General features: G+C 51.0%; 1 protein-coding gene across 1 annotated transcript in view; it reads right to left on the bottom strand.

Moving 5' to 3' along the window:
- CLMN (calmin) overlaps positions 1–12,324 on the bottom strand; it is an 83,045-nt gene that overhangs the window by 16,660 nt on the left and 54,061 nt on the right. The window contains exons 3-7 of the mRNA XM_087818380.1: positions 10,449–10,544; positions 8,239–8,322; positions 4,379–4,471; positions 2,403–2,593; positions 340–533 (exon numbers count right to left, since the gene is read on the bottom strand). Of these exons, the coding sequence (XP_087674506.1) occupies positions 340–533; positions 2,403–2,593; positions 4,379–4,471; positions 8,239–8,322; positions 10,449–10,544 (658 nt within the window). The remainder of the gene's footprint in view (positions 1–339; positions 534–2,402; positions 2,594–4,378; positions 4,472–8,238; positions 8,323–10,448; positions 10,545–12,324) is intronic.

Genomic DNA, 12,324 nt, shown 5'->3' with positions numbered 1-12,324 from the left:
CAGAGCCTAGTAAATGTCGGCATGCTATTCACGCAGCCAATAAAAATATATAATGAAAGCATTATAGCTACATGCAAAATATTTATGTCAAAATTAAAACATTAAGTAAAAAAAGAAGAGACAAAACTATTCATACACTGAATGCTCTAAATTATGTTTAAAAATGTAATTAAATGCATAGAAAAATACTGGGAAAATTATCTCAGGGTTAGGAATATAGAAGATATATAAATGTCTTCATTGGATTTTTCTGTATTTTCTAAATTTTCTACCTGGACAACACTGGTGACACAGGTAATAAAAAGCATTAAGAGGGGAGAGAGAGGGAACTGCTGCTACCTTCGGGCTCCAGGAGCCTGGGGATGTGAAGGGCGTCGTGCGCAATGCTGAAAGCCTTCTCCAGGTTTTCCCGCATGGAGTCCTCCAGGGCTTGCTTCATGTCCACCAGGCTGGGGTCAATGGCCTTGATCACAGCCAAGAAGGCCAGCCCACTCCTCCAGCTGCCTGCAAAGTCCTGCACGGCCACGCCATACCTGAGGAAAAGCAGTGGGGCGGCCACATGCCTCTTAGCAAAGAGAATCAATGATAAGGGGTCAGCCCCCAGCAGCCTCGTGGGCCTCCAAGGGGGGCCGGGAGCTGCTGACCCCACAAGGCTAGGGCGCCCCGGGCCCCAGAGAGCTGCACAGACCCATCGCATTTCCCTTTCTGGGTGAATGGGAGAGGAAGGTATGCGTCCTACAAGGAGGCCAAACAGGACCTTGTGTTCCCTGATTTCCAGACAGATAAAGGAGCAACTTTATACACTGATCATCTTATCAGTGATATTCAAAACAGCAAACAGGATGTGCTGTGCAATAAAGTGGAGCCAGAAAGTCCCTGTGCACACCTGGCTGCCCCCTCTATTCTTCCTGTGCTGTGGCCTCGGGCAAGCCCCGTGCCCCTCTAGGCCTCAGGCGCCTCAACGATAAAACAGGGATCTCCAGGCTGTGCCCTCCTGGCGGCTGTCGTGAAGTATTAGCTTGAACCCACAAGAATGGCCACAGCAGGTGGACAACCAAATGTGCCACGCAGGCAGCACACAGAAGCCACTCACTAAGTGGCAGCTAATGTCATATATGAGGGATGAAGATCTGATCCTGCCAGGCACCAGTTTCCTTTAGAAACCATTCTGAGACCTGCCAGTGTCTCCACGGTGATCACTGAGTTCTCTTAAAAAACAACAACAAAAAAACTCAACGTTTTTAAATTTAGAAATTATTTAAGATTCATAAGAAGTTGTAAAAGCAGAGAGCGTCATACGTCCCAGAATGTGTTACCTAAGCCAGGACACTGACACTGGGACAGACTATTAATTAAGCCCCAGACCTCACTCGGTCTCACAGTCTCCTTTTCACAGTGATGGTATATGTACCACGGCATTTTGTCACAAGTACAGAGTCCTGGAGCCACGGCCACAATGGAGAAACAGAACTGTCATCACCCCAAAGACACCTCCCCTTCCTTAGTCACCTGGCTCTCTTTTGGTTGATTTTTTTTTAAACAACATGTAATGACTGTTCGCATTAATCAACTCCACCACACTCTGCCCCAAAATCAAAACTCCAAAGATCCAGTCTCTCTCCCACCTTTTTTCTCCCTTCATCTTTTATTTCTACATCCGATATCTGTGAAGTGCTTTTAACCTGCAGGTACGGAGCCAGGCGCTTTCGTGGGGTCTATCTAATCTCACCCTAACTATCCTGCAAGGCAGCGAACAACAGTAAGTCACCATCCTGCGGATATGGCCAGTGGGAAGTGACTCACCAGGATCTCACCCAGCATGAACGTGGCAGAGCTGAGGTGGCCCTGAGTTGGTGTGGCCTGGCTTTCTACCCATTCTTGCCCGCAGCCCAGAGGCCCAGGGGCTGTCGGCCACTGCCAGTAAATAAAAGGCCTGATACCAAACTGCTAAAAGGCCTTGCCTACTGCACAGGGTCAAGCGGGAGGCCAGGAACTTTGCTCCAGCTCATGGTCTAAGTTTGGGAAAGGCCAAACCTAACTCAGACACGCTACAGCCTTTATCGCTATTAAGTAGGTTGAAAGATACCCTGGGAGAACGATGTTTACTCATCAGGATCCAAGAGACAGCCCCGCTGAGGGGCTGAGCACGGTGGAAGCCCTTTGATTTGATTCAGATCCTCTCGTGAGCTTTCTGCGAACCAAAGATTCTGTGAATACAGTTTTCTGTGCACAAAATGTGAAAAACATACACCGTTCCCTGCTCTGACAGTCTACATGAAGAGGCAGGCACGTAAGTGGCACATAACTTAGGAGGTGTCGATGCCCCCTCTCCTTTGCCCACCCAGGGAGGGCCCTCCTCCCCTGCCCAGCAGCAGCCTGGGGGGACAGGGTGCCAGGCTCACTTCCTCGTTTTCCTCTGCACCCACGCCAGCAGGGTCCTGATGGCCTTCCTCTGGTCTTTCACGGACAGTGCCGCGCTCCTCTCTGCGGTGGGCGTGGGTGGGAAGGAAGAGTCTGAGTCTGTGCCCCCTGAGCCGGGTGACAGGCTGGAAGGTGGAGAGTTTCTGCTGAGGTTGCCGGTGAGCTCCTTGATCTGGAAGGAAAAAGTCCATTTCAGACCCACAGGCAGACCCAGGGCAAACCCTGGTCTGACCAAATGGACCACCTGGACCCTGACCGGAGGGACTAGCTCATGCAGACAGGGTGAAACCCCTTCCCAATGGTCGTGTGTCAGGGGACAGGGCCAGACCCATGACAGCCTGACCATTTCATGTGGCTTGTAGTGCATGCAGTGACACATTACGGGGAAGGTCATCTCTCCCCGAGTCTCTCTAGCTCTGGCCAGACTCCGCACACAGGGTCTTCCTGACCTGACTCCACCTGCCCCCTCCTCTCATGGCCTATCACTCCCAGAATGCATCATGTTGTTCCAAGTCCCACTGCCTGTGCTCATCCTGGTCCTGCTGCCTGGATGTCACTTTTCTGCATCACTGAATTCCTGACCACTCAAAATACGGCTCTTATCATGGGCACTTGTGAGGAGTGCAGAAGCCCAAGCCCTGCCCCAGACCCACAGAATCAGAATCTGCATTTCAACACCACCCCCAGGCGAACTGTGTGTACAGTCAAGCCTGAGAAGCACTGGTCTAGCGCACTCCTACTCACCCTTCAAAACCCAGCTCTGATGTCACCTCCTGTAGGCAATTTTCCTCACTCTCCTCCTCCCCAGAGGTAACTGCCTCTGCTCAGAGCTCTTACAACACTGCTCATACCTTGATCATGGCCTGCATCACAGAGCTCTGTAAGAGAGGACTGACCTATCTGCGATCCCAGAGTCATGACTGCAGGACTTTCCATGTCCAGAGCCTGGCACATAGCAGAAACTCAATAGGCATATACTAAATCATTGAAGGAAGATCTGGGGTAGACTTAGGCCTGGACTTTCTACACATTTTCAGGATGTTTCCAGCATCTATCAGGGAGTCTCATAATGACCACCGGTAACCGAAGCCCGACTATAACACTCCAGTTGACCATGGGGTTTCCCACACAGCAGCTCATCATACATTATGACCATGGCCCCCTTTTCCCAGATGTGGAAACAGGCTCAGAGAGAGAGCTTTGGTTTTTAAAGTTCAAGGCTCACCTAGAACTAGATCTATTGTCTCCAAACTTTGTTTGTCTTCGTCCCTCCCTGAAACATAAGCATTGAGCCAAAAATCCCAGCAAATCACCTCTATGCAGATAATTTTTACTCTTGGGAGGGCAATTAAATAATGAGCCATGATGTTCTATTTCAAAAGAGGGGGGTTTGAGAAGATGAAACAGCAGGTTACCCCCTTCTACTCAAAGAACCTGAGCACGATTTTAAATACCACCTTCATACCCCAGCCATTGCTCCTGCTCCTTCTCTATAAAACCTGTTTCCAAAGAGAGGCTGATGTTGCTAAGGATGGAAAAAGAAGTTCTCACCTGTCACACATGCTCCTTCCTAGAGCTATCTTTTGGACAAGCTCTTTAATCATCTCTGATGAACAGCAGTCATTTTAGGAAAGTAACTCTACCAAGTTCAATTTTTGGAAGTATTTCCCCAGTTCTGTGACACTTTAAAATAATTTTTCCAAGTAAATTTTAATTCTTCAGTTTCCAAGAGGATGGAGAGGCTCTTCTGGAGAACAGAGCTCCCATCACTTTTAAAATCACAGTGACTCAAATCTCTGGCAACCGGAGTCCTCTGGTTCTTGTTCAGGAAACCGGAGAGTAAAAATCTCTCGGAAACTGAATCTCACTGTCACCTTGATCTGGCCCCACTCTGCTCTGGTGGCCCTAAGCAGATGCAAGATCATTACTGTGTGTTAAGGGAAGGAAATGATTTTACCTGGAAGAAGAGAATTATGTTCCATATCAGCCCAAGAACCAAAGAGGGGTTGCCGTCTGCTATTTCTGCGGCGTCGATGCTAACCAGTTTTACCTGCAAGAAGCAATTTATGAGCTTAACAGGGTGGCCATATACACTGAAAACAGGTTATTTTCTGATGCCCTCATGGGCCTGTTTCTCTTTATCACCTGTGCTGCCCAGTGTTACCCAAGGCCACCTCTCAGGGACCCCAGAATGCAAAAGTGTGCATATGTGTGTTTAATAGTCACATACATAGAACTTACCATGCGCAGACACTATTCTAAGCTCCTGACCAAGTACTGATTTCACCATCACAACAACCCCACCATGTAGGTACTTCTATTATCCCTGTATTTTAGGTGAGGAAATGCCAGAGAGGTCAAATGTGACTTGCCCGGGGTGGGACACTAAGAAGGTCTCAGTCATCTTTTCCAAGGACAGATGGTAAAGTGCCCACTAGGTCCGTCCGCGTGCTACACCACCACCCCCAAACCTGCAGACTGGGCATCTCCGGACAAACACAGAGCACTGACATTGGCAATCATGGACCACAACGGGAATGACGGTTATCTATTGCTAATGAGATGCAGCATCTTGAATACGGCTGGCATCCAGTTTCTGCATCATTACAAAATATCCTACGGACTGGTTAAAATGTGTCTATTTGAGGAACCCTTAGGACATTTTCTACTTATTTAACTAGGTTCTGACCACAGGAAAATGCTCTCAGCAAGTCCAAAAGGCAATGGTTCTCAAAGTGTGGTCCCTGGGAACCCCTTAGAAATGCAAAGTCTGCCCAGACCTACTGAACCAGCGGCTCTGAGAGGGGGACTCCAACGTGCACTTCAACCAGCCCTCCAGGTGATGCCACTGCCCACTCAGGGGAGAGTGAGGACCCCTGCCCTAAGTCCTTTTATTCTGCAAACAAAACCTGAGTCCGCAGATCACAGAGTTAATACGTAAGACTTTGCAGGCCACCACTGCCTCTGTCACATTCTCTTCTTTATTCTTTACAACCCTTCTTAAATGTAAAATCCATTCTTCAGGGGAAAGCAGGGGGAAAGAAAGTCAAGGCAAACTTTCAAATCCACCCGGCAAAATTCGGCAGGGAGACTTGGGGAAGAAAACAGGGGGCCTCAGACGAATATTCCATTTTCCCTTCCCCTAAGGGCTTTTAAAAGTGTTTGACAAGGGTCTCTGATCCTATCAGCTGTCACAGTTTTCTGACAACACCCATCAGCAGGGCCTGGGCTTTCCTAACCTGGGGAGAGGGTAACTCCATAGTTCCCTGGCTGAGGGCGTTAGCAGGCTGATGACAAGAATGGGATTCAGATGGCGTGAGCTCATCACCGGCAGGCTGGATCCAAGAAGGGAGCTGTCGATACCGTGAAAAACACGGCCCATCAAATTCAGGTCCATGCTCCACCCACATCTGTCACGGCCACACGCCCCACGTGATGAAATCACCTGTGAAACGTGGCCTGCCGGTCTCCCGACCCTCTGCTGGGAGGGCCCCCTCCGTTTCCACGGCTTACTGAACTCATCCCAGTCCAGGGAACTGGAGCAGTGGGTCAAGTTGATGATCCCTCCTGGAGGAAGCCCAGCGCGGCCTCCGAGCTGAAGTTCGTGGGAAGGTGCCAAAGTGAGATGACAGGGCTGCGTCGCAGGGACTCGGCGAGCAGGATGGCACGCCATCCCAGGAGAGGCGAGGCTGGAGCACCCGGCGAGGGAGGGTGGTGACTGCAGCTAGTCCAAGGCCCAAGGAGTGGATAGTCCCAAATATCATGGGTGCCCAGCCACTGCTGGGTCCTCCGTCGTGAACAGACCATGGAATAGCCAGACGTCAGGCAGAAGCTTCAGGGACAAAGTCCTCCTACTCCTTTCCCCCATAGCTCAGCTATTTTTGACAACAAAGGGATCAAGTGGCTTATGGGAATATACCTTCTCCCCCTCTGGCTGCTGCATAGAGCACGAGGCAGCAATAGTGGTCATCATGTGGAGCCCGACTTCCTGCTGAGTGGTTTTCAGGGGTTAATTCATTCCATGCTCATGATATACCCATTTCGTAGCTGAGAAAGCTGAGGCTCAGAGGTTGGCAGTCACAGAGTTGGTCCCGTGGAGCAGCTAGTCTCTGACAACAGAGTCAGTGCTATGCTCTGTGACGCACAGTTGTGAAGGAGAGAGGGAAGGACACTGCACGGCCGCATCTAACAGCATCTGAATCCTGGAGCAAACGAACCCGCCCACTGCCCCTCCCAGCACCTGCTTGGCATTGATCACCCAGGTCTGGGCACTTCTTTGGCTCCACAGAGCCACTGCGGCCCGTCCTCCCTGGAGCTGGGACAGTAGGACACGGAGAGGCCAGTGAGGGCCGGTGAGTGGTCTGTGGATCCTGGGAGTGGGACAGAGACTGCATCTGAAATGTCTGTCTCCTGTCTCACTCACCTGTGCTCACCATTCCACCATCCCAGGGTCACTCACCGGCCTTACCTGCCTGGAAAATGGGGCACAAAACTGACGAAAAACATCCACACTTGGAACATTTCCAGAATTTTAAATAAAAAATAAAGGGAGAGGGGAGCTCGAATGTTCTATTGTACCACAGGCAGCTACTGCAGACGGTTTGGGAAACATTTAAGGAGGGATAAGAGCAGGCCAGGCTTTCAGTGTGTGACACCTGGGCACGGGCCAGCCCTTCCTGAAACACCCGCCCACCCGTTATCACAAAAACGAGGCCCTCTGGAATTCAGGTGTAGACACTGCTCAGAAGACACGCCTGGTGCTCCCTCCAGGAGCAGGTGAAGTAGTAAGAGCCTCAGCTGCACATCCAAGCCTCAGCGGCACTCTGCGCGAGGCTGTCTTCCCATGCCCTCTCTTTTACAGACACAGAAGCTGAGGCTGAGGCTCTGCATCCCTTCCCTTTCCTCGCCTGCCTCGGAAGCTGGGATGCGGGCAGGGATCGAGGCTCGGCAGCCCAGGCCTTTGAATGTGAATGGACACTGAGTTCATTCCAGGGGCTGTGATGTCCTCTGAGTGCAGGGGTGGCTATGCCCACAAGGTCCTTGGATTGGGGCGTCGGGAGCTCTGCAGTGGGCCTGGCATCCCTGGGTTCCATCCCTGGTCCCCCAGCTTTTAAGTCACTCTGTGTACTACTCAGCCTCCTTTCAACAAACCCCTCTTCTGCTTAAGTTAGCCAATCTGGGCTCCTGTTGCTGACCACCAAGAACTCCAAGCGAATCGCACTTTACAACCAAGTTTTACTGTCGGGCAAGCTGCAGTGTTTTACCCAGATTGACTGGGTAAATGTCATCCCTCTAGGGGACATAAGGCAGAGTTCAAAACACAGAAAAGGCAAATTAAAGTCTAGAAAGTTCTATCAGAGGGGAGAATTTTGTAAGTTTCCTTGGCTCACTTAGGTTTACCTTTCCCCCTGTGCTTCTCCCATATTCTGAGCTCTAAGAGCTTTGTACTCGGACATGCTCGCTGCACTCTTGTCAAAGGAACAAAGAAAAGAGTCAACTGAGTCCTGAAGAGACGAGATCCAGTCAGTTGTCCCTCCCTTCCCGTGACCAGGTGTCATGACTTGTCAGGGGACAGATTTGTCAGGTTTTTGCTCTCTAACCCGGCTCCTGGCTTTTGTCCTGATGGAGATGGAGGGTGGGCTGGGGGTCAGGGCCTGTATCGCCCACGGGCACGCTGGCCGAGTTCCATTCAATTTAAACTGAGTCTAACTGGCCATTTTAGCGGGGTCCCTTTCCACGCGTCTCCCGTGACCGGCACTAAACGTCAAGTGCTGTCCTCAAAGGCCTGTGTGAACCAGATGTGTTTCAAATACTTACGTTGCTATCTTCCAAAAACTTAAGTGCTTTCGCTATGTTGTTCAACCGAAAGATGCGGTGGGAGGAGGATTTGTATTCGTGGAGCTGTAACACAAACCAGACAGCGAGTCACACGACACAGGCCTCGGGGCCGCGGAGCCCGCCGGCCGCTGCCGGCTCCGCCGTCTCACATTCATCTCCGCAAAGTCGGGCTCCCAGCTGAAGCCCGCCCCTTATTTATGTTCCTGGGGCTTCGCTCAGTCGCGCTGGTGAGTGGGGGACCCAGGGGTTAAACAGGGGGCAGATCTGTCAGGTTTTTTCTCGCTGACCCAGCTCCTGGCTTTGGATAGTCCCCCCTCCCCCAGAGCCCTGCAGCGACGTGCTCTGCTCCCGGCCCACGGTTCCTGCCGGAGCGGAGCCTCCTCCAGGGGCGTCACCACGCAGCTGCTAAATCACCCGCGAGTCCCTCCCTGGGGCGGCAGATGTTCCTGTTCGCCGGCCAAGAGCTTTGTGAACAGTGATCCCGGGTCAGACAGAGACTGAGACGAGGGAGGAGAGACAGAGAGGAGGGGGGGAGACAGAGTAAGAAAGAGACAGGCGGAGAGAAGGGGGGGAGAGAGGCAGAGAGAGAGACCGAGGCAGGGAGACAAAGATAGGCAGAGAGATACAGAGAGTGAGATAGAGAGAGACAGGAACAGAGAAAGAGAGACAGAGGAGATAGAGACAGAGGGGGAGAAAGAGAGAGGGGGAGACAGGGAGGTGCCTACAGAAGCTCCAGCTCCAGCCATGCAGCTGACACACTGGGAGCACCCTCAGAATGAGCTCTTACACTGAAGCCCATGGTGCCCCTCCAGGTGGGTGGTTTCCATTACGAGGCAAACCAGTGGGTGTCAGTCACACCTGGCATGAACTGCCAGGCCAAGCTCATGGGTCATTGCTGCACCTCTGTATTTGCCACTAAGAGTCACTCAGCGCAAATCAAACCCTGACATGAGACGGCGTTTCTCAGCGTCAACATTACCACATTTTGGCCAGATCGCTGCCCCCATCCCACCCTCACCCCCACCCCCACCCCCACCAAGGGATATCTGGGACTGTTGTAGAGACATGTTTGGTTGTTACACCTGGGGGTACTACTGGCATCCAATCCAGTGGGTAGAGACCAAGTTGTTGTTAACCAGCCTGCAGTGCACAGGAGGCCCCACCACAAGGACCGTCCCACCCAACACGCCACCAGCACTGAGGCTGAGCGGCCCGCTCTGTGAAGGGGAGACGGGACCGGCCTGCACAGAGCAGACACACACCGCACGAAAGGGGCTGGCTACGATCCAAGTGAAATAAACCTCGAGATCAGCGGTTCAATTCCATTTTGGTCATACTTTTGGTTATACTTATAAGAAGGTTCTAGAAGGCAGCAGTTCTAGCTTTAGCCTTGGGATGGAGACGATAGAATTTGGCTGTAAGATGCCTTCCCCATCACCTTGATTCTTGCCTATCATTCTGGTTAATATAACGGCTGGCGAGTTAAACCATAATGTTCTAGTTCCAATCTTTAGCCTTAACAGACTCACAGAAAACACTGGGCATTTTTCATCTACTTACTAAAGTAAATACTTGCTAAAAAAAAAAAAAAAAGATACTGCTTAGTTACCCATGATTATATCAGTCTTAGTCACTGAGAAAGGAATGTCACCTTCCACAGTGTCATGTCATAGGACTTATGTATGGCCAGGTATGTGTATATACATATATAGGGTGTCTCAAAAAATGTATACATACTTGAACAGCTGATAACTCACTTAATTTTCACTCCTTTTCAGGTATAACTGATTTGAAATAATAGGTGAAGCCAGACTAAGCTCTGAACAAAGAATATTTAACCTAAAGTGCCACTAAGGCACTAAACCTAAAACTGGCAGCAGTTGCTGAGTTGAGGGCAAACAAATACAGAACAAAACGATTCTTGCTGTTTGAGATTCCATTGCTTCGTGTTATCAGCAGTGCCTGGACCAGTCATCAGTTCGAAAACAGGCATTAACAAAAATATTATTCATTTCTGTAGATTCTCTTAAATTTTGAAGATGAACTGAAGCTAATAAGCACTGGCTTTCTAATCATTCAGAGTGCATATGCATTTTGGGGGACACCCTGTAGATCTGTATTAAAAAGAAACCTTCAGTGCCGTTTCCTTGGTGTTTTATTTCTTCCTGACCCTTCTGTGCCATACGTACCAGATTTCGCCCAGACAGGACTTCTAACAGAGCCATGAGGATTCTGCCATCTTGTATGTCAATGAACAAATCTTTAACTTCCAGAGGAGGGTCGCACTGTGGAAGAGGGGAAGACAGCAGCCGATCAGTGGCCTGTGTGAGGCACAGAACTAGTTCATAGCTGTAGGCTTCACTCCAGAGAGAACATCTGGACACCCACATCTGTCCACAGGCAGCAAGGCCCGTACACAGCGGGCATAGCCCGGCCCCTTGGAGGTGATGCCCGGGTAGCAGGTGTGCTGGGGAGCTGTAGAGGAGACAGGGTCAGAGGACCTATCAAACAGGTGACCCTTGGGGACCCTTCTAATATGAGATCTCCGACCTCAGAATCACATTCCATCCACGTTTCTGCTTAAGGGTAGGAAGAAAAGGCATGTCGTAATCACAGCCTTCCAAAGAATGAAATGATTCTAGATGGAGGTCTCACATAAAATTACTGGGTGCAAGCCCTTCACCTCAGATCTGGGGACCCCGAGGCTCCAAGAGGCTGGTGATGTACCCAGTGTTTGGATGAGTCAGCTCTTTGGTACAGCCCGGGTCCTCATCAGGACACGCTGGTTGGCCACAGGTGCAGCTGGACCCACACGGTGACAGCGTAACCCCGGGTCAGTTACCCTCTGGGCCAGGGCCCAGGTGTCGGCAGGGCTCCCCCATCTCCCATACTGCTCAGTCCAAATATGCGCGCCTTCCTGAGGTGCCCGTTGTCACATTATTAATATTTAGTCCAAAGTCTGGAGCTGGGGTGCCCTTGGCAGAGGAAGCCAGGAAGGAGGCTGGTGTGGGCACCTTGGTTGGGAGGGACACAAGCTGGCCTGCTGAATGCTGGGTGGCTGGGTGAGGGAGAGAAACTTTCCCTTCACCCCCACGTCTATAGGTCTGTTGGGATCTCAAAGTTCGAGAGGCTGGTTTATGTGTATGTGTTGATGTACATTTATACGTTTAGATATACATAGTACATGCTCATTGTAACAAATTAAAAATTGGACTAAAAAGTTAATCCGTGAATGTTACTGCCTCTTTCCTCCACAGCATCCAGGCTTCCTGAGATAAACGTACCTCCCACCTGTTCCACTAAGAAGCAAGGGGGTTAGACACACCTGAGTTCAAATCCAGGTTCTACCCTCAACAGGACTTGGCCTTGGGCATTTTCCTTAACCTCCCTGGGCCTGAGTATCCTTGGCTATAAGGTCAGGGTTAGGTTTCTGACTCACCACAAAAGAGGGAACTACAATGGGTTGAGATCATGCAGGAAAAGTACCTGGCACAGCACCTGCCCTCCCAGTAAACTGGTCAGTCAAACCAGTTTACTCTAAAGTGGCTTCCTTCCTGCAGAGACTTGGGGTGCCCTCTTTAGTAAGGCACTACACCCCGGGGGTGTACGCCTCATGGTTATGAGTCCCGAAGGGGAGGTGTCCTTAGCCGATGCCCCTCCCCAGGGAACTACCCTGAAGCATCGGTTCTCTGTTTCACTCGCTTCCCATTCTGGGTTCCCTGGGTCAGTAAACGGCACCCTCAGCCCCAGTTCACCCAGCTCTTCCCTCTCCCTGGGGAAAGACAGCTCTCCACACAGGACCTGGAGTGTGAAGGGGCCTGGGTGGGAGGAACTGAAAGCTGCCCACCCCCTGCCCCAGCGTTCTTCTCTGAGCCTAGTCCTGGAGAGGTCTAGAGTCTGGGTGAGCTGACACTGTGCCCTGCCCACCACGAGTTTGGCTTGAAGTGGCAGAATCCACGTGGTCGGCTGAACTTGTTGGTCAGATGGCCCAGCCCAGGGATCTGCAAACTGGGCTCCCTGGACCCTAGGCTTCAGCAGAACAACTTCAGGGCACCCTATGGGGGC

This window comes from Miniopterus natalensis, chromosome 1, assembly GCF_054644295.1.
Source record: "Miniopterus natalensis isolate mMinNat1 chromosome 1, mMinNat1.hap1, whole genome shotgun sequence".
Classification (NCBI taxonomy): domain Eukaryota; kingdom Metazoa; phylum Chordata; class Mammalia; order Chiroptera; family Miniopteridae; genus Miniopterus; species Miniopterus natalensis.
Note: the sequence above shows the minus strand (reverse complement) of the source record. Positions and strands in the feature narration are given on the sequence as shown.